Source organism: Leucopleurus acutus (genome assembly GCF_964270905.1).
Source record: "Leucopleurus acutus genome assembly, chromosome: 5".
Taxonomy (NCBI): domain Eukaryota; kingdom Metazoa; phylum Chordata; class Mammalia; order Artiodactyla; family Delphinidae; genus Leucopleurus; species Leucopleurus acutus.
The window spans coordinates 1,270,473-1,292,931 of record NC_139147.1 but is presented as its reverse complement, the minus strand read 5'-3'; the positions used below and the strand labels follow the sequence as shown (position 1 = coordinate 1,292,931).

Sequence of the window (22,459 nt, the reverse complement as noted above, 5' to 3'; positions counted from 1 at the left end):
TCTGTGCGGTTGTCACCCGAGAGGACCAGTAGTTCTCGGTTTTAAAAAAAGGAAATTTATTTTCTTTCGCTTAAAGCAACCAAATACAGCATCAGTATAAAGTAACATATTCAGAGTATTTTGCTGATTTTTTCTACTCTTTGAGCCAAGTAACCGCTTCCCGTGTATTAACTCCTTGTTAATATTATTCATAAGAACCATTAGTCCATTTACCATTTTACACATCTGTGGCACTAGTTCCCAAGGGATTTTTCATTTTCAGGTTTACTGTTTGTTAGAGTATTTCAGCCCGAGCCACAGTGGCCCTGTCTTCCCTTCCCATCGGCAGTCATGTGAAGAGACTGGACTCGTCAAATGCCGTGACCCCCGCTGCTTGGTTCTGCGTGGGTGACACCCTGGGGGGGGGGGGCGGGGAGGCGGGCGGAGGTCTGCGTGCGCGTGTGCGTGGGCGTGGGTGTGTGCGTGTGCGCTGGCAGCCTGCCTCTACTCTGGCTGTTATGTCAATGGGGAGCAGTGACCGGAGCCCCTGGCTGGTGGAGCCTTGCCCGGGAGGGGCCGTCTCCGCCCTGCCCAGGTGGCCTCTGTGGCCCAGGCCAGCCAGGTCTGGGAAGGTGGAGCCGTCTCTCCCCCGCCCGAGCCCGCCCCGCTCACAGGGCCCCCAGGGTGGCTGCCAGCCCCCGAGCGGTACCTCAGGAAGTAGTCGTGTCCTCGTCGCAGGACCTGTGCCGGCCTCCAGAGGGTCAGTCCTTACTCTTTCCCCTGGGAATTTCCAGACGTATGGTCTAGAGGGGGTGAAACGTCGTGCTGTCTTGCGGGTGGAATCCTTGAAGGGCGTGGGTTGGCCATCCCTGGTCTCAGGACTTTTTGCCTCCATGGCGTTCACGGCGGCATCAGAGGGTTTAAAATCAGACAGCGTTGCCCACATGGTGTGTGCAGGGCGGTCTGTCAGTGAACTTGGTGGACGTGGCTGGACCAAGCTGTCCCGCGGGGCCCAGCCTCGAGCTGACTTTGAGCGCATGTGCCCTGTTATCATATCTGCCCCGAATCTAGAGGGAGATTGTCGGTGCAAGTGCCCGACTCCACGCTTTCCTGCTTTGCTCTGAGTTCGGAGCCCCGCCTCACCCTGCATGGAGTGGCCTCTGTTCCCTCTGCCTTCCCCTTCCCCTCCTGCTGCTCTCTTCCCACCGGAGGGCATCGTCCCATCGTGTGATTGCACGTCCTGACTTTCTGTCCGTGGCCTCGCTGCCTCTCCTGCCTGCACACCTCCGCCCTCTGTGCCTCTGTCTAGGGTGCAGAGTGGGGCCCCGTCCCTGCTCTTCTGGCCACACTCTGTGCCCTTGGCCTTGAGCACCGCCTTCGGGGGCTTGTTGCTGGCGCAGTGGCGGGTGAAAGCATCCTGATGACGCTTCTTCCCAGAGAAGCCACCGTTTAGGACAGGTGGCTTTTCTGTTCATTTGGGAGTATTTAATTGAGGGCCCAGCTGGGCACTCCGGACCAGTGTGAGCTGGTGGGATGTGGGTCCCGCGTGGCTTCTGGCACACACCTCCCATCAGGCATCGTTTCCCAGAACACCGAGGGTCCGTTCTATCCAAGATGAATCATAAGCTGTGAAAGTAGGACCGTGTCCAAAATCTCACCGATGTGCTCGCTTCTGAGAAGCACTCCCTTCAGTCCAGCGGCTCCCTGGCCTGGAAAGGCACCACGAGAAGTCTTCTAAAATCACATTACACTTGCCCTGTACAAGTGTAGCCTCTGGTGCATTCTGGTGTCACTCGATCTAAGTGACAGATGCCCTTACGGGCTCTAAGCGGTGCTGGTTTCTGAGTGACTGGACCACGGTAATTATTTTTAGATGTTGAAATCACTGAGACACACATGGACTGGGCGCCTTTGGGAGGGAGGTGCTGTGAGCTTAGTGATCCTGCAATGTGACCGCCCTTCAGACCTCCCCTTTCTCTTCCCACGTGTCCCCCGTGGGGCCTCGCCAGCCCTGAGCTGACTGGGCCGCACCTCCTGTGATCTCACTTCTTCCCGAAGCCCTGCCACTCGGGGGCTGTGGCTGCGGGACTCGGAGCCGCAGAGGGTGGGAGGGGGTTGACCAGGCAGGCGCTCTCGCCTCTGGGCCTGGGTCCCTCCTGGGGCAGGGCTGTTGTGAGGAGGCCTCACCTGCTCAGGTGCTGGCTCCCATGCAGTCGGGCTCCAGACTGTCCTTCTGCAGAGACCCTCGCACGCCCCTTGGGCGTTTGTTTCCAAGGAATGTCTGGGAGGAAAAATCGTGCGCGCGTACATACACACACACGCGCGCGCGCACACACACACACACACACACGCTCGTTTGCCAGACTTACCTTTGTGGTTCCAGAGGAGAGGCCCCGGAACGTGGCCCCAAGGGGAGCACTAAACCCCTGCTTGGTCCGCAGGTCTTAGCCGATGCCGTGGCGCGCCTGGTTCTGGAGAAGTTTGGGGACCTGACGGACAACTTCGCCGCCCCCCACGCACGCAGGAAAGTTCTTGCTGGAATCGTCATGACAACAGGTAACCATGTTGGCGGTGTGTCCACCTGCCTGTTTTCATGCTTAATAAAGGTGAAATGCTTTCAGTCTAGAAAAATCTCTGTGACACCAGCAGGAGGTCACTTTTTCATTCTCCTTCAGAATGTTTACCATGTGCACATAGAGGAACTGTGCTTATATTTTTCCCCTACAGGTTTGTCTTTTTAACCTAAGGTTTTCATCTGGAGAAAGAGTCCTGTATTAATATTTAATCCCTGTAATCTTATGTGAATGGCCTTGATCGACCCTGGAAACCTGCAGGAGAGCTGTTAGTTCTTACTTCACTTGGAAGTAGGACTTAATCCGATTTATCCGTTAATGTTAACGCTGCCAGATAAGTTTGTGTGTGACTTTTACGGGGGAGAGAGGAAGCCCTGGCAAGAGTAGAAGATCTGTGGGGGTAAAGCACGCTTTGGGGTAGCAGAAGAAGCCCTGTTAAATTTGTGTCTAAGTTCCCAGCAGCGAAGGGAACCCTCCCTGAGTTCTCTTGCCGCATCCCAGGAGTGAGCCCGCCGAGCAGCGTCTCCGTGGATCCCTCCTGGGAACGGGAAAGCACGGCCTCGGCCAGTGCCTGCATCTTTGGGTGGCCGGAGGACCCTCTGCTCCTGGGGCTGAGTCTAGGGCTGTCCCTTTCTTCTCGGGGCATCTGCTCAGCCCAGCTGGCCAAGCCTGGCCTGCCGTGTGTAGGAAGCCAGCAGGAGGCCAGAGAGGGGGCGGCGGGGGTGGTTATCTGTCTACACCCGGCGGGCAGGGGCAACCCCAGCTCCCATGGGGCGACTGCCCGTCCCTTTCTCCTGAGGCGTGGTTCACCTCTGATCGTGGACAGGACCCGATTCTGTGATCCTCAGCGCTGACCACGCTCTGTGCCCTAGAGGACAGGATCTCATTTTCTTGCTGTGTCTTTACCTTGGCACGGCTGAGAGCTGTCTGACGGGTAGGATGAATGCTCTGAGCAGTAACTTGGGTTTCAGTGTTTGTTCTGATGTGAGCTGCCTGTATTTTGTCCCTCTGCTCCCTCCGTCTCCTTGCTGTCATCCTGTACACACGTAGAGGTGAACGCGTATGCCGCTGGATGACGTAGCTTCCTAAGCGAGGCGCTGCCCTTCCCGGTGACGGGAGTGAGCGAGCCTGTGGGTTTTCATCCAGGTGTTTTAACCGCCTCAGAAGGGGCACGTTACCTCGTGGGGGCATTTTTCCCCATAGTGTGTGTTGCACTTGGGACCCTCCGCTTGAAGCCACGGTTTACGCCTGAAGGCAGCACCACACTGCGCGTGGCATGTGGTCCTGACGTCAGGAGACCTGGTTCAAATCCCCAGGCCGACTTTGATGGCCCTGTGCCTCAGTCCCCTCATCTGCAAATGGAGACAGTGGTAGGATGGCCTCGGAGGACATGGGAGGGAAGTGAGGTACCTTCCCCGACAGGCCACGCGCAGGACCTGCACCCGTCGCACGTGGTCTGTCTGTCGACACCTGCACATCAGAGTGGTGGCTCCCAAGGTTCCCCAGTGCTGACGGCTGCACTCACTCCCCGTGCAGTTAAACGGTGCCAGACCGCCAGACAGCCCCCTGCATGACTCCTGGGCCCCCGGGGTAAGTGTCAGGCAGTCCTCCCAGCCTCTGCAGTGCTTTGATGTTACTCCCAGGATTCATTACCAGGCCAGTCTGTCTACCTCTACACAGTGCTCCCCCGTGTCCACTGGGGAGTGTTCAAGAAGAGACTAGTGTGTTTCAGGTGAAGTAACTTTCCAAGTAGAATCTTTACACGCAAGAGTGGGGAGGGTTACCCTCCCAGAATGTGCAAAGCAAGGCTCGGGGGGCCCGTTAGCAGCGCCCAGGTGAGGGTCAGTGGCAGGGTGTGAAAACGAGCTGACGCCTCCCAGGTCAGTCCCTGGGAGTGCGGGTCCAGCCCGGGCGCGGCAAGGAAGAGCGAGGAACGATTTGTCTTCTGTTTTTCAGGCACTGATGTGAAGGATGCCAAGGTGATCAGTGTTTCCACAGGAACAAAGTGTATTAACGGCGAGTACATGAGTGATCGCGGCCTTGCGCTGAACGACTGCCACGCAGAAATCATATCTCGAAGATCCTTGCTTAGATTTCTTTACACACAACTTGAGCTTTACTTAAAGTAAGTTTAGCAAGTGAATAAGTAAAGGAAGTTGTTTTTTTTCTTAATTGTCCTCTCATCAGAATATTTTGCAAAACTTTCCACTGCTTCTGTAAGCACTGAAAAATTCTCAACCTAGTAACTTTCTGGGTAACAGTGAGGTTGGATCCCATTTCCCCGTGAAGCTGAATTATAACACACACACTTGCATGTACGTACACGCCTCACGTGTGGTCAGAGGGGCCGTGTCTGTGTTTCAGACCCCGAGCTTTCATTTTATGCAGAAGTAAGTGCTGGGGAGGTGGGCAGTGCTGCCCCAGTCACTGTGCCCGGAACGGCTGACCGTGGACCTGACTGCTTCTCGCCACAGGTCGCATCTGACACGCTTCCTTTCTGTTCTGAGGTCATGAATGAGGAGGAGAGGTTACTTGCGTATTGATGGCCTGTCCCGTTGGTGAGCAGACAGGAACTGTGCTAATTATCATTAACATATAAAATAAATACCCCAGTCCAAGCTTATCATACCCCATTTGAAACACTGGCCTTTGCAAATCATCGTAAGCTATGGCAGACTAAATTTTGATTGTGTTCAGCTTTCCAGTTTATCTTTGCAACTTGTTTCCTTTCAGTAGCAAAGATGATCAAAAAAGATCCATCTTTGAGAAGTCCGAGCGGGGAGGATTTAAGCTGAAGGAGAAGGTCCGGTTCCATCTGTACATCAGCACCTCTCCCTGTGGAGATGCCAGGATCTTCTCGCCACACGAGCCCGTCCTGGAAGGTACGACACCAAGCTCGTCCACGGCCACAGTGTCTCGAGAAAATTCATGGCTCTGCTAGAACAGAGAAAAGGATAAACCCACATTAATATCCTTTCTTCTTTAAAAATTTCAACCTTGGATGTGGACCTGGTAGGAACATATAAAAGCACGAGGTTCTTCTTCTCAGTAAGTTGAAATTTTAATGAAGGAAGATGTGGATTCTAATGAGAAATTAGAATAGAGTGAGGATATTAGATCAAAATTGTTTTCAGTTTTTAAATGTGGGTAATACCTGTCTCTGAATTGGAAGTGTACGTCATCAGCCATGTTTCTGGGGAGTCGTAGTGTAATGAGTGTGTAATCGAATTAGAAAAGCAGGTGCAGGCTGGTGGCCACCACGTGCCCTCCATCCTCCCTCGTTCTCACGTTTGTTAGTGCTCTTGTTTCACAGGAGTTTGTACCCACATCCCGTCCCAAGCTTAAGCATTATTTATTCCAAATAGAACATTTGATTACATTAGTTTTCTTGATTATAAAAGCAACATATATCCACTGTAGAAAGTTGCTAAATATTTTTAAAACATAAAAAAGAAAATTTAAATCACTCCATATTCATATAACCTGGAGATAATCACTCTGGATGTGTGTGAATGCTTCCTATGAATTTATTTCTGCATCATTATAGATTTATTTTTGAAAATTTAAATACACAGCAAAGAAATATAGCAAATACCCAAATATCCATCACCTAGAATTAGCAAATGTTAGCATCTTGTCCTGTCTGCTTCAGCTCGTTTCTAATGATAGAAATAAATCATTTTGATTAAAATGGAAGCCCTCTTTTCTCCCAACCACTAAGGAGACCACCTTCTTGAATTTGATTTGTAGTATACCCTCCTGTCAGATTTTATGTACTTACATTGTACACACGTATCTTATGTGTATATAGCGTAAACGTACGCACACATAAGTGTAAAGTGTATTTTGAATCGATAGGGTGTTGTTAGATGTGCCTTTCAGTGAGTTAAGTATTTGGTCAACTACCGGTGGACCTTCTCAGGAGGATCTTATGTTTCTGTCCTAGAACCAGCAGACAGACATCCGAATCGTAAAGCCCGAGGACAGCTGCGGACGAAAATAGAGTCTGGTGAGGGGACGATCCCAGTCCGCTCGAATGCCAGCATCCAGACGTGGGACGGGGTGCTGCAAGGGGAGCGGCTGCTCACCATGTCCTGCAGTGACAAGATGGCGCGGTAAGCACCCCCCACCCCGCCGAGTACCTGGGGGGCGTGCTGCCGTTTCCAGAAACACCGGTGCTTCGCCCCCATTTCCTACCTCATGTGTTCCACAGATTCTCTGAAGGACTAAGGTTCTAAACAGGTGCTTCGGGGGTCACCTTGAGGGGATGAAGGTGGGGTCTCTGTGGGCAGAGGCTCTTGAGCCCTGGGAGGCATCACTACAAAGGCACTGTGGATTAAAATCATGGGCAATTGGTATTTGAACTCAACCTCCAGCCCCCTCCCCTCCCAGGAGATCAGGGGGCAGGACTGAAGGCTCCCACCTTCTATAATCACGTAGTTGGCTCAACAGACAACCAGCCCCCATCCTTAGGTGGGTGACAGAATTCACCTCATTAACATAAGACACCTTTATGGCTCTAATCACTTAGGAAATTCCAAGGGTTTGGGAGCTATGAGCCAGGAACCCCAGAAGAAGACCAAATACATATAAGAAAAATATATTTTTGGTCATCTGAATGACCGAGTATACTCTTCTGATGACTCACAATATCACAATTACTGTAGCTTCATAGTAAGTCTTGAGGTCAGATAGTCTCAGTTCTCCAACTTTGTTCTCCAGTGTTGTATTGGCTGTTCTGGGTCTTTTGCTCCTTCATATAAATTTTAGAATCAGTTTGTCAACATCTACAAAATACTGTGCTGGGATTTTGATTGGGTTTGTGTTGAATCTATAGATCAGGTTGGGAAGAACTGACATCTTGACAATATTGAGTCTTCCTATCCATGAACATGGAATATCTCTCCATTTACTTAGTTCTTTGATTCTTTTGTCCGTTTTATAGTTTTACTCATATAGGTCTTGAATATGTTTTGTTAGATTTGTACCTAAATATTTGATTTTGGGAGATGTAAATGGTATTGTGTTTTTAATTTCAAGTTCTACATGTTCATTGTCGGTCACAAATGATTTTTGACCAAGGTTCAAAGCCAATTCAATAGAGAAAGAACAGTCTTTTTAACAAATGGTGCTGGGACAATTGGACATCCCTATGGAGAAACAAAAGAAATGAACCTGATATTTTGCACCATATACAAACATTAACTGAAGATGTGTCACAGACCTAAATGTGTAAAAGTTCTAGAAGAAAACAGGAGAAAGTCCTGGCAACTGGGATAGGCAGTTTCCTAGACCCGAAACCAGAAGCACTGTCCACGAAAGGAAAAAGGGACAAGTTGGACCTCATCAAATTAAAAACTACTTCTTTGAAAGACACTGTTAAAAGAATGAGAGATAAAGTCACCGACTGGAAGAAAATATTTACAAATCATATATCTGATAAAGGGGCTGTATCCACAATATATAAAGACCCTCTAAACCCAACAAGGGGGAAAAACAGTTTTTAAAACGGGCAAAATATTTTAATGGACACTTCACCAAAAAAGATGTCAAATTAGCACACGAGAAGACACTCCACATCGTTAATCACGGGGCGTGCAGGAGGGCTGTGAAGGCACGTGCTTGGCTCTAAGGCTAGACCCCTGCCCGGCGCGGCGGGGACGCCAGGAGCTGGAGCGCCATCCTCCCAGGCTGGGGACCGATGCTGCAGCCACTCTGAGGACAGCTTGGCAGCCGTGTGCCCCAGCCATTCTACTCCTGTTTCCCGAGAGAAAGGGAACCAGTGTCCCCAGAGGCTCACATAGGAGTGCTCACAGCAGCTTCCCTGTACAAGTCAAAAGCTGGAAGCAGCCCGAACTGCTGTCAGTCTATAAACAGGGGTAAGCAGGGGGTGTGTCTGTGCCTCGGGGCACTGCTCAGGCAAGGGAAAGAATAAACAGTGACGTACAGTCAGTGCAGCATGGGCACATATCACAAAATAGCTCTGCAGAGTACGGGAAACCAGAGGAGTGCTTACTGTGTGATTCCCTGTCTGTAAATGTCTAGAAAGTGCAAACTACCTCACGATGACAGAAAAGCAGATCAGTGATTGCCCAGGGATCGGGGCCAGAGCAGGAGGGGCAGGAGGAAGGCCGCGAGCAAGGTGTGAGGAGACTCGGGGGTGTGTAGACATCAGGACTCGCCAGGCCCTGTGCTTTAACCACGTGCGGGGCGCTGTGTGTCAGCTGCCCCTCAGCCGCTCACAGAAGTTAGGAAATGGTTGTGAGTAAGTGACAGAAAGCCCCACAGCTACTGAGTCAGAAAGAGAACAGTAGAGCAAATCGAAATAAGTAGAAAAAAGAAAACGATGAAGACCAGAAATTATTATTAGACGCAACAGAGATGAGCAGCGAGGAGCAGCGAGACCAAGTGCTGCTCCTTTGAAAGAGGTAATGAAATCGGCAGGACTCGGGCAAGTCTGACCAAGGTAGAAGGCCCAGCCAGGCCAGATTAGGGGAGGAAAAGCGGGTGGTCAGGGATTCAGAGGAACGGAGACGTGCTCAGGTAGTTACAGTGAGGATTACGGACACTGCGTTACCGATATCTTTTTAAACTGAGATGAAATAAAAACTTTTTAGAAAAGGGTACATTTGTAAAATTGACTCAAGCATAGGTAGAAAATTTGAATGGAATTCTAGCCATTAATTAAACCAGTCACCCCCCACTCCCAAGAAATAGATAAATTGAAGCAAGTCAAAGAGGTGGCTGTGGAGAAAGAGGACGCAGGTCTCCCAGGAGGCTTTTCTGTGAGAGGCTCTGCATTTGGGGGGCAGGGGGGGCAGCAATCCCTGTTTATATAATCATTTCTACAGAATAGGAAAGTAGGGAAGGAACCGCAGCTCATTTTGTGGGCTGCCTGCCACCTTATCCCAAACCAGACCAGGAAGGAAAACAAAGTGACAAGCCATCCTCGATTATAAAAACGTTCACATTTACACTGAATCCAATCGTACTTTTTTTTTTTTTTCTTTTTTCTTTTTTGCTGTACGCGGGCCTCTCACTGTTGTGGCCTCTCCCGTTGTGGAGCACAGGCTCCAGACGCGCAGGCTCAGCGGCCATGGCTCACGGGCCCAGCCGCTCCGCGGCATGTGGGATCTTCCCGGACCGGGGCACGAACCCACGTCCCCTGCATCGGCAGGCGGACTCTCAACCACTGCGCCACCAGGGAAGCCCCAATCGTACTTTTAATAGCTTGATCAGTTTTTTCCAAATCTATAACTTCAATCAAAATCTCGTTTTTCATAGCACTTGACACTCAAGTGGAAAAGTAACCGTGTCGAGCTGAGTGGTAAAGGCAGCAGGGAGGTGTCATAGAGCACAGACCTGGAGAGGGACATCCGGGTACATGGTGCCCCAGTTGTGAGCAGGTTCGCCTACACTGAGGAGGAAACGTAACTGGTTAGAAGTTTATTGATCTCTCACGGAAATCAAGTTTGGGAACAGGTCACCCGGAGCTGCTGTGGTCGGCTGGTCACCCTGAGGCCAGGTTCCATCCTCCCGCACCGCCACTGTGTTGCCTGTCCTCAGGGTCTCCCCGTTGCCCAGAGCTGGCCAAATCCTCAGCAGCAGGAGGGCCAGACGGGCAGGCCTCCAGCGGCTCGGGCTGGCAGGGCAGCTGCGTTTCACCACCGAGGACCTGGTGTGCGGCCGCATCTCCTTGCGGAGGAGCCTGGGTTAGCTGCCGTCTGGAGGGGGATGGAGGCCCTGTTGCTCAGAAGGGAAGGGACGCGGGGCTGCAGCTGCGGTCTGTGCCACGTGGGGGCCTCGTGGACGAGGTGACCCGGCTGGCGTCCATCCTGAGCCAGGGCCATGTGCGCAGAGGCACCTGCCGACAGATGGAGACCCGGGGCTGCACCGAGGTGCCCGGCACTGCTGGCGGGCCTCCACCTCAGCAGGCTTCTTCAGCAGGGCACAGAAAGCCCAAATGAGAAAGAGAACCATGAATCAGTTTGACCGTATTGAAATTTTAAAACTTATTTACCAAAACCCCCATAGATATATTGGAAAGAAAAGCCACATGCTGGGAAAAGAGATCTGACTCACATGACCAGCAAAAGGTTTATAAAGATAATTCCCACAGCTCAGCAAGTCAGAGGCATGGACTGGAAGGGCCTTTGCTGGGGTGCTGTGAACGCTCCATCTTCCTGAAGTGGGGCTCCACCCATGCACAGAAAAGTCAAAGCTCAGGGACGCAAACCCTTAAGATCTGTGCCTTTCACCGTGTACAATGGTCGTCATCTCGAATAAGCAGACGCAAGGCAGGAGGAAGGGGACGGCGTGGGGAAAAGTGCCCTGGCCCGCCCCCTTCCCAACCCTGTGGCTCCACCACCCAGGGCTAGCGCTGGGCCCGTGAAGCTGCCCCCGCTCAGACACGGGGGCTGGGATTGGGGGTCAGGTTCCCACACACCCCTGACTTGACTGCAAACCGAGGGTCCCAGGTCGACCATCCGTGGGTTCAGTAGGTCGCCAGGAAGGCTCACCGGTCAGCCAGATGGAAGGGGTATGTGGGAGGAGGGGCCCACCCCTCAGCCTGGGGAGCTTCCAGCCCTGTCCTCAGGGGTCTCTGTGCAGACGGATTGAATCTTGATCCTTGGTGATTAACTCAAGCCCAGCCCCTCTCCCCTCCCGGAACCACCCTCTAATCTTGTGGTTGGTTCCCCTGGCCACCAGCCCCTTCCTCCCGAGTCACCTGGTCGGCATGAATCCGACATGGTTGAAAGCGGCCAGTCGCTCGATATCACACCAGCAATTGGCCGGATGGTGCCACGAGGCGGCCAGCTCCTCACAAGCCCCTCCCGTCCCTGCCGTGGGGGAGTGAAGGTCCCCTGGGCCGTCCTGTCCCTACGGAAGGCCCACAGCAGGTACGGGGAGGGCTGACCTGGGTCTTAGAGAGAGGCAGGGCCACCTCCCACAGATGGTTCCAGATGGGGACAAGGGCAGTGGGCCGGCTTTGGAGTGAGGCCACGGTGGGCTGGGGTGGGGGAGGTGAGCCCTGCTGCCGGGGTCCATCTGGAGGGCAGTCCCGGGAGCGGGAGCGGTGTGGGGCGTGGGGTGGGAGGGGCCTGCGGGGGGCTCCCCGCCTCTGGGTGAGTTCTGTTGGCTGGGCCGGGCGTGGGAGGGAGGGAGGGAGGGAGTTCTCGGCACTGCTGAGCCCGGAGGTGAGGGGAGCAGAGACCACCTGCCGGAGGGGAGCAGCTTGACTGTTCAGAGCGCTGGGGGTCCGCCACCTTCACTGTGTGGGCGCAGACTCAGAGGTGGGCCAGGAGGGCGAAGGGGGGTTTTGGCTGTGCCCCCGGGATCGGGGGGAAGGCTGTAGGTCGGCACAGGGGAGCTGGGCTGGGGACGTGCGTGACAGCACGACACGCTCTGAAGCCCATCCTCCGAGAAGTGACAGAGCAGGAGGGACGCCTGTGTGCGGACGCCCGTGTGCTAGGCGCCAGCACTGCAGCCCCTGTGAGGCGGGGTCGTGGGGTGGGGCCAGTTTCCAGTCCTCACAGAGGGCTGCCCTGGGGCGGCGGGCTGCAGCGCACACCCTGAGTGTGCACATCCTCGCTGTTCCCCGGAAGGCTCGCTGGCGGGAGATGCAGCGGAGTGGCTGGTGTGCCAGACCATTGCCCACCAGGGCCTCCGCAGAGCAATTGTGCCTAGAGTTCGCGAAGCATGTGTTCAGAGCTAACGGCTTGTAACGAGTATAGGTTTCTGCAGGATCGCTGTTTTCAAGTTTGCCCCAGGGGTCTGAATGCAGCTTAGTACGGCCTAAACCCACAAAGAAGCTTCTGATTTACATTGGAAAGGGTGCCCTGTGGTTTTCGTAAGCACCGGATGTTTCTTGCTTTTCCTCGCTAGATGGGCAAACGTGTGTTTTAATTTCCTCTTTAGAGGGGGGAGGGATGGGATGTAGCAATTGGAGGATTTGTCCGTTCAGCACGTATTGATCTGTGTATGCCAGGCGTGTAGGTTAAGTGCTGGGGTATTTCCAGTGAACTAAACAGCCCAGTCCCCCTCCACGTGGAGTGTATGTACGGGCGGGCGGGTGGTGGCGCACGGTAAGTGCTGCAGGAGGTTGGGGGGGCGGGCGGGGGGCCCAGGCGGCCGAGGGAGGTCCGCCGCGAGAGGGGCTGTCTGCAGAGACCGAGGTGGGGGCACTAAGGCCGCGCAGCCCAGCACGGGGTGGGGGGGGGGGGCGGAGGTACCAGGCCAGACAGGCTGGCGGGCACCGGAAAGGTGGTGCTTCCTGGGGAAAAGATGGGGTGGGTGGAGGGCTTGCGCTGAGGAGTGGCCTGGCCGGGGTTTCCACAGGGTCACGCGCGACTGTCCGGGAGGGGCCCCGGGGGTGGGGGCGTGTTTGCTGGGCTCCCCGTGGGAGGGGGCGGTGAGGGAGGCAGGGAGGTGACCTGACCCGGGTCCAGCAGAGGCCGTGGCGGCGGCCCCTGATCTGTTCCGAGAGGGGGGCCCGCAAGTTTGCTGGCCGTGGGCCGGTGACAGGGGTTTGGCCTGAGCCACGGAGCACGGGCTGGGCAGCTCAGGAGTTTGGGCCGCCCGCCCTGCTTACTGGCGCCGCGGTGCAGCTGGTGAGAGTGGAGCCGGGCAGGGCCGGGCCGGGGCTCTGAGGACGGAGCCTGGGCCTTGCCTTCACGCCCCCAGTCCTCTCAGGGTCTGCCGGCGCCCAGGCCCCAGCCCTGTCCCCGCGTGCTGTGCGGGGGCAGCTCCCCTGCGGCCTCCTACCCGCGGTCTGGGGTGCGGACCCGGTGGGTCCTGTGCTGGGCTCCCCGCCTGAGCTGGAAGAGCCCCCGCTGCCCCTCCCCCAGGACCGGCCGGCCTCCCCACCGCTTGCTCCCTGCCTGCCTGGCCGCGTCCCCTCCGGGACCCTCCCTGCAGTCGGCACCACCTTCTTCCTCGGGGACTCTGCCTTCCCTCAGGTTGATTTCCCTGCGTTTTTAATTCTTGGTTCACATGTTTGCCTTGTTGCCGCTTGCGCCCGTAGGACGGCCCGCTGGCTCCAGGGGCGCGTGGGCTGTGCCCCTCAGCTGCCCAGACTCAGCACCCGGCGGCGCGGGTGCCCGGAGAGCGGCCCCCCTGCTGTGTGTAGGGATCGGGCAGCGGCGTGTCTGGTGGTGTGGAGAGCGGAGCCCTGGAGGGTCGGTGGTGTGACGGGGTGGGGGACCCTCACACACGCCAGCCAAACGCAGGGTCAGGGCGGTCGGCCCGGCTGCCGGGGAGCAGGAAGGAATCCGTTCCCGGTCTCCGGGGGCTCGTCTACAGCTACCTCCGTATTTATTAGAAGTAACAAAATAAAGATTTATTTTTCCTTTTGATTTTTCTCACCAGAAACGTGGCTCGTTGATACGTTTTCCGAGCTAAATAATCTTCAGTAAATGTGTCATCGTGGGAGACATAAAGGCAAAGATCGTGCCTGCAGAAGATAACTTTTAAGCAGATTTTTTAAAACTTCAAACTGCGAAGTGGGTTATTTTTAACCGCTGCCCTCTTGCAGTTGGCTGACACTTGCCCAGGGTGAGCGGTGCCGCGTAAGCACACCGCTGTGGAGGGCGCGGGCCGGGGGGGCCGCACTGAGGAGCCTGTCCCTCTGCCTTCAGGTGGAACGTGGTGGGCATCCAGGGGTCCCTGCTCAGCGTCTTTGTGGAGCCGATCTACTTCTCCAGCATCATCCTGGGCAGCCTGTACCACGGGGACCACCTCTCCAGGGCCATGTACCAGCGCATCTCCAACATAGAGGACCTGCCTGCGCTGTACACCCTCAACAAGCCTCTGCTCAGCGGCAAGTATCTCTGGGGCGGCCTCCTTCCTCTGTCCCAGCACCTGATTTTGCAGCCTCTGAGTCTTAGGAGGGAAGCACCAGAGGGAGGCTGCCCTGAGGCTATGGGGGAGCCCGGGCCAGAGCGGATGGGTCATTTGAGTGAGTCCCTCGAGACTACTCTCTCTAGCTGATTGAAATTGCCATTTATGGGGAAACTAGAGCCCAGGCTCGGCACCTGTGTGCTTTTCTTTCACCCGTACTGGTGTGTGCAAGTCCTGTGTCAGTAGCAGAGGCTCACAGATGTTGTGAAGATCCCGCAGGCAGCGGCCGCCCGCGATGAAGCTGGGCCGGGCCCCGCGGGTGACGTCAGCACCGTGATGAGCCCTGCAGGCGGCTGGCGCCACACTCCCAGGCCTGCTCGCAGAGGTTGGCGATGGGGTGTGTGTGCCCATGACGAGCAGTGGTGTCTCTCAGTGGGGACTTGCCCCTACCCAGCGTGCCCTGTGCTACCAGTTGTTTGTTGTTTCTCTTTTAGAATGTCAGTGGCTAACAGTAAAGTGAACAAGAGCTTTTGAATTCAAGGGTCCTAACTGCTCAGGTCACCTTTATTTAAAAGGACACAGTTAAGGTATTTTTATCCTTTTGGAAATATCGCTTTACCTACTTTTTTAAGCTAGAACTAAAACCGTAACCCTGAACTAGAATGCCTCTTGGTGTGCGTGTGTTTTGCCGTGGTCTGTGGTCTTGCTACTAGCCCATCTCTAACTAAGCAAAGCAACGTGGAACTTTATTTGAAAGCGTATCTCTTAGAGCACATGAATTACACAGGAACGAGAAAAACAAAAGTTGTTTTGGATCAAATTTTACAGCTCTCTAACTTTAACCGTTGTCTTTTAAGAAAAAAAAAACAGACTGATAAAATTTGGTGGTTGAAATTATAGCATCCACACCCATTGAACTTCCACTGGTAGATACGACGTAAGTGTACTTTGGTGTGTGTTGGTGTGTAAATTTCTCACGAGTCAGAAAATAATTTTCCCTGCTTAGTCTGTGTTCTACATTTGAGGAGAGAGTGCTTTGTTTCATCACAGCCGTCACTTGTCTCTTACGTTCATAGCCACCGAAAACATCGTGTGTGAAACACGCGGCATGCAGGAGGCGCTCAGCAGTCGTTGCTGACTAGTGCCCTGTTGCGTGGTGCTTACTAAGCGGTGTTGCTCCACCACTGCGACCTAAAGAGACAGGACCATTTCGCTAAAGGACTATTCCAAGGTGTTGAAAGGGTAGCTCACCTGTGAAAGTCAGATGTGTTTCACCACATCATAGGTATATGAAGTGCATCTGTATCTGTGAAAACGTGGAAAAATAGTGTTTCAGTTGGCGCTGCACCACATATATTTGTTAAAAACGTGAAATTATAAATAAGGAAAGAATCTGCTCTTCCTTCTTCCTCCCCGGTATCATCTCTGACCCCAAAGCCTGAGGCCCACAGGTACCACTGCGGGTGTCGTCACAGACGAAAGGATTCGAACAGCAGAAGTCTGGAGGTGGGGGGGTGTCAGTGTCTTAAGGTCTTGGGAGGTCACACTCCTTTGAAATGGGCCCCACAGCAAAGCCCTCAGAACTTTCTCACAGCGGGTCCCGCAGTTAGTAAGTGCCTGGGACAGGGGAGCACCCAGCACATGTGGGTTGTCCCGTTCTCGTCCTCTGGCTGTGCACACGTGGTGCACATCTGTGTGTTTAACAGTTCGCGTCATGTTTGTCGTTCCTCTTTCACTTCACGGTTTATCGCAGATCATTCCCACGTTGAAAAGAGAACGAAATGTGACAGCAGCGAGAGAACCATGGTGTTGGAAGGGAGCAAGGAAAACGGACCTGAACGCCGTGCAGAGAGAGGCTGACGTAACTAAACAAGGTTTCCTGGAAACCAGAGCAACTCTCGGTGGACTTATTTAAAGACTTAGCAGTGAGCTGTTTTTGAAGATGCTGTCGAGGTTAAAATGAGAATTTTAGTTTAATTTCAGCATAAACAGCGTGTGTTTACTTTCGGAAAGAATTTCCTGGTGGTGAGCCTTTGCCTTGGACGCTCACGTGATGCTCTACCCCGGCCTCCTGAGCTCTCTCGTTTATCCTTTTCAGATTAGTTTCAAATCCAGCACCTGCAAGTTTCAGGACAGCTCTGGCTTCTCCACTGGACCCCTGAGTCTGAGCTTCTCGACTGGCCCAGTTTGCTGTCCATGTGCACTGGGAGAACTCAAGAAGAAAGACCAAGGTGCTGGACTGGCCCAGTGCCCCAGCTCCAGGGACCGTGGTCACAGCCAGGCTGCCCGGGGTCACGGGGTGAGACTCCCCCCAGTGCAGGTTTTACTGCCAGCGATGTCACAAAACAGGAGCACGCAGAGGAAGAGGCCAAGACGGGGAAGCAAGGGTGTGAGCTCACCTCCCCGTGAGCTCCACAAAGATACCTCCACACGGAGCACTCCTCACTGAACACTAGCTGCAAACTGGCAGGAGGATGGCTGTACAACCAAGCCTGCAAGAACGAGACACACGTAATCGGGTGGGACGGGAAGCAGAGCGGCGGGTCGCGACCTGTGCCCCCGGGAGGAGACTCAGAGGAAAAGGGAGATCGCTGGGCCGACACCAGCCCTGGGGAGTGAGTCGTGAGAGCCACAGACAGGGCATCCTAGTCCTGGGGTCCTGCATGTAGGAGACAAGCCTCTTGTTCCTCGGAGAGCCGCTGGGACAGATGGAAGGGCTGGAGAAGCCTGGACTCCCCGCTGTTGAGGAGCACGGGTGCTGGCTGACCCCACGTAGGGAGGGGAGAGGTCTGCCTTAGTGATGCTTCTGTTCTGCTCTCCCCAGCCTGAGCTGAGTGACCACCCTGGCCCTGCCCACCCCACACCACACCTCGGCACTGGACCTAGGGCAGCCGGGACCTGGGAAAAGACTTGATCTGAGGATGCAGAGGTGACCCGGAGGCCTGGGGTGAGGTCTGGGTGGGGTGATGCCAGCCACCGTTGGTGCTCACTCAGGTGGCCACCTGAGTGCCCATGACCGCCCCGGCACATGTCCCAGCCCTGCCCACTCCACTCCACAGCACAGCACTAGACAGGGCAAAAGATGTGACCATCGGCTGCATCTGAGCAGAGCTGCAGACGCCTACACAGGCAGCATCACACCTCTGTAAGCACACAAGCCCCTTTGGCTTCAGCACTCCCCTCCCTTGGGGCAAAGTACTCAGCGCAGGAGACGGAAAATCACACACTTCAAGGGCACAGAGCCGACTCGAGCCCAACCCTCAGGGCTTCCGCTCCAGCAGCTTGGTTGCTGACCTCACCCCTGACAGGGTGGCGATGGCCACTGAGCAGAGAGGAAGTCCCACCTCATACCCTGCCCCGCACAGGCTCTAGCCCCTCCGTCTCCAGCCACATCCCCTCCCAAGGTGACAGTGGCCAGCATACCCTGAGGAAAGATGTGACTGGTGTCCACGTCAAATCCAGCCCTCACAGCAAAGACACTGGGCAAACAGTCTGCGTAGTGATGCCCCCACGTGGGATCATCCCTTGAGGACCCCATAGGTAACTGCTTCAGGTAAATGCACAGAGACAGGGAAAGTTAAATAAAAGGAAAAGGCAGAGGAACTACTCTCCATTGGAAAAAAGAGAAAACCCCAGAAAAAATAATGTAACAGAAATAAGCAATTTACCAAAGAATTCAAAACATTGGCAACAAAAATCCTAACTGAGTTAGGGAAGAGGATTGCTCTAAACACACATCTTCTTAATAAGGAACTAGAAAATATAACAAAGACCCAGTCAAAAATAGGTAATTCAATATCTGAGATTAAAAAGCATTCTAGAAGCCACGAGTAATAGACTAAATGCCACAGAAGAACACATAAGTGATCTGGAAGATAGAAGAATGGAAATCACCCAATCAGAACAGTAGACAGAAAGACAAATGAAAACAAAACCAAAAAATGAGGAACATACGAGATCTCTGGGATAACATCAAACATGCCAACACTCGCATTTTAGGGGTTCTAGAAGGAGGAGAGAGAGAGAAGGGTATCGAAATTATGGCTGAAACTTCCTAAACCTAAGGAAGGAAACAGATATCCAGGTACAGGAAGTACAGAGGGTCCCAAACAAAATGAACCCAATCAGACCCACACCAAGATATATAATTAAAATGGCAAAAGTTCAAGATAATGAATTCTAAAGGCAGCAAGAGAAAAACAAGGAGTCAGTTACATGGGAACCCTGATAGGTCTGTCAGCTGATTTCTCTACAGAAACTTTGCAGGCCAGAAGGGAGGGGCATGATATATTCAAAGTGCTGAAACCTGGGATACTCTAACCAAAAAGGTTATCATTTAGAATAGAAGAAGAGATAAAGGATTTCTTAGACAAGCCAAAACTAAAAGAATTTGACAATACTAAACTTACCCTAAAAGAAATGTTGAAGGGTCTTCTCTAAATGGAAAAGAAGTAAGAATATGTAGGAAAGAGAAGATCCCAATAGGAAAGGCAAATATATAGTAAGGATTGAAGATCACTTAAATAATCCAGTATGTAATTAAAAGACAAATGTGACTACAATATACAGTAAAGGGATAAACGTGAAGACGTAAAATATATCAAAAATACAAAATGTGGGCGAGGAGAGTAAAAAATGTAGCTCTTTTAGAATGCATTTGAACTTAAATGACTCAGTTTAAATCAAGTAGTTATGATCATGGGTCAACATATAGGAACCCCAAGGTAACCACAAATCTAAAACCTACAATAGGTACACAAAAACCAAAAAGAAAGGAACCCAAGCATACTACTAAAGAAAATCATCAAACCACACAAGGGAAGTGAAAAGAAGAAATGAACAGAGAAGAACTACAAAAACAACTGGAAAACGAGTAATAAGATGGCAATAAGTACATACCTATCAATATTTATAGTTAAAATGTCAATGGACTGAATGCTCTGATCAAAGGACATAGGGTGGCTGATTGGATACTGAACAAGACCCTTCAGTATGCTGCCAAGAAGAGACTCACTTCAGGGTAAAAGACACACACAGACTGAAAGTGAGGAGATGGAAAAAGATATTCCATGCAAACAGAAACGACAAGAAAGAGGAGATAGCAATACTCGTATCAGACAAAATAGACTAGAACAAAGGCTGTAACAAAGACAAAGAAGGGCATTATATAGTGATAAAGGGAATCAATGCAAGAAAAGGATATACTGTTCCTTAACATATACACACCCAATACAGGAGCACCTAAATGTATAAAGGAAATACTAACAGACATAAAGGGACAAATTGACAATAATACAATAACAGTAGGGGGCTTTAACACTCCCCTCACATCAATGGACAGATCAGACAGAAATCAGTAAGGCAGCAGTGGTCTTAAATGACACAATAGACCAGACTTGGTCTTGGACTTGATTGATATCTATAGGACACTACATCCAAAACCAGCAGACTACACATTCTTCTCAAGTGCACATAGAATGTTCTCCAGGATAGATTACATACTAGGTCACAAGAAAAGCCTTAACAAATTTAAGAGGATAGAAATTACACCAAGAGTTGTTTCTGACCACAATGTTGTTTCTGAAATCAACTGTTGAAAGAAGAACAGGAAAAGAAGAAACACGTGGAGACTAAACAACATGCTACTAAAAAATAGTGGGTCAATGAGGAAATCAGAAAATACTTCAAGACAGATGAAAATGGAAACACAACTTCCCAAAACCTATGGAATGCAGCAGAAGTGATTCGCGAGGGAAGTTCATGGCAATACAGGCCTTCCTCAGGTAACAAGAAAAATTTGAAGTAAACAACCTAGGCTACCATCTAAAAAAATTACAAAAAGAAGAACAAACAAAACCCAAAGTCAGCAGAAGAAAGGAAATAATAAAGATCAGAGAAGAAATAAATAAAAAAGAGATTTAAAAAAAATTGAAAAGATAAATGAAACCAAGAGCTGGTTTATTTGTACAGATAAACAAATTGATAAACTTTTAGCCAGGCTTATCAAGAATAAAAAAAGAGAGAGGATCCAAATAAATTAAGAAATGAAAGAGGAGAAATACCAACCGATACCACAGAAATACAAAAAGAAATCATAAGAGAGTACTATGAATAGTTATATGCCAAAAAATTGGACAATCTAGTGAGAGATGGTATGCCAACAAATTGGACAATCTAGTGAGAAATGGACATTTCTAGAAACATACAGCCTGGCAAGACGGAGTCAAGAAGAAACAGATAATTTGAGCAGAGCAATCACTAGAAGTGAAATTGAATTTGTAATTAAAAAAAAAAAAAAAAAGGGCTTCCCTGGTGGCGCAGTGGTTGAGAGTCCGCCTGCCGATGCAGGGGACGGGTTTGTGCCCCAGTCCAGGAAGATCCCACATGCCGCGGAGCGGCTGGGCCCGTGAGCCATGGCCGCTGAGCCTGCGTGTCCGGAGCCTGTGCTCCGCAATGGGAGAGGCCACAACAGTGAGAGGCCCGTGTACCACGAAAAAAAAAAACAAAAAAAAAACCTCCCAGAAAACAAAAGTCTAAGACTGGACAACTTCACAGGGGAATTCTACCAAACATACAAAGAACATACACCTATCCTTCTTAAACTATTCCTAAAAGTGGAAGAGGACGGAATGTTCCCAAATTCATTCTACGAGGCCACCATTACCTGATACCAAAACCAGACAAGACACCACAAGAAAAGAAAATTATGGGCCAATATCTTTGATGAATATAGATGCAAGTATCCCCAACAAAATATTAGCAAACCAAATCCAACAATACATAAAAAGGATCATGTACCATGATCAAGTTGGATTTATTCCAGGGTCGCACGGATGGTTTAAAGGTCACAAGTCAATCAGTGTGATACACCACACACCACATCAACAAAATGAAGGATAAAAATCACATGATCATCTCAGTAGATGCAGGAAAAAGCATTTGACAAAATTCACCATCCATCATGACAAAAACTCTCATTAAAGTAGGTATAGAGGGAATATACCTCAACATAATAAAGGCCATTTATGACAAGCCCACAGACAACATAATACTCAGTGGTGAAAAGCTAAAAACCTTCCTGCTAAATGGAGAAACAAGACAATGATGCCCACTCTTGCCATTTCTATTTAATATAGTATTGGAAGTCCTAGCCACAGCAATCAGACAAGAAAAAGGAATAAAAGGTATCCAGATTGGAAGGGAAGAGGTAAAACTGTCAGTATTTGCAGATGATGTGATAATTTTTATAGAGAACCCTAAAGTCTCCACCCAAATCCTGTTAGAACTAATAAGTGAATTCAGTAAGGTTGCAGGATACAAGATTACTATACGGAAATCATTTGTGTTTCTGTACACTAATAATGAAATATCAGAAAGAGAACATTTTAAAAAATAATACCATTTAAAAATCACATCAAAAAGAATAAAATACCTAGGAATATACTTAAACAAGGAGGTGAAAGACCTGAAAACTATAAAATATTGATGAAGGAAATTGAAGGTGATACAAAGAAATGGAAAGATATCCCATGCTTTTGGATTGGAAGAATTAATATTGTTAAAATGGCCATTCTACCCAAAGAAATCTACAGATATAATGCAATCTCTATCAAAATACCCATGACATTTTTTCACAGAACTAGATCAAATAGTCCTAAAATTCTTATGGAACCACAAAAGACCCTGAATTGCCAAAGCAATCCTGAGAAAAAAGAACAAAGCTGGAGGAATCATCCTCCCTGACTTCAGACTATATTTCAAAGCTACAGCAATCAAAACAGTGTGGTATTGGTGCAAAAACAGGTACATAGATCAGTGGAACAGAATAGAGAGCCCAGAAATTAACCCACACACCTACAGTTAATTAACCTTCAACAAAGGAGGCAAGAATATACAATGGAGAAAAGACAGTCTCTACAGCAAATGGTGTTGGAAAAGCTGGGCAGCCTCATGTAAATCAATGAAGTTAGAACACACCCTCACACCATACACAAGAATAAACTCAAAATGGTTTAAGGACCTAAATGTAAGGCCTGAAACCAAAAAACTCCTGGAAGAGAACATAGGTG

At 50.8% G+C, this 22,459-nt stretch overlaps 1 protein-coding gene across 1 annotated transcript in view; it reads left to right on the top strand.

Moving 5' to 3' along the window:
- Window positions 1-22,459, top strand: part of ADARB1 (adenosine deaminase RNA specific B1) — a gene marked incomplete at its 3' end in the record, with an annotated part of 37,923 nt that overhangs the window by 5,549 nt on the left and 9,915 nt on the right. Inside the window, exons 3-7 of the mRNA XM_082839678.1 lie at window positions 2,421-2,535; window positions 4,509-4,677; window positions 5,286-5,434; window positions 6,499-6,667; window positions 14,189-14,374. Coding sequence (XP_082695804.1) covers window positions 2,421-2,535; window positions 4,509-4,677; window positions 5,286-5,434; window positions 6,499-6,667; window positions 14,189-14,374 — 788 coding nt within the window. The remainder of the gene's footprint in view (window positions 1-2,420; window positions 2,536-4,508; window positions 4,678-5,285; window positions 5,435-6,498; window positions 6,668-14,188; window positions 14,375-22,459) is intronic.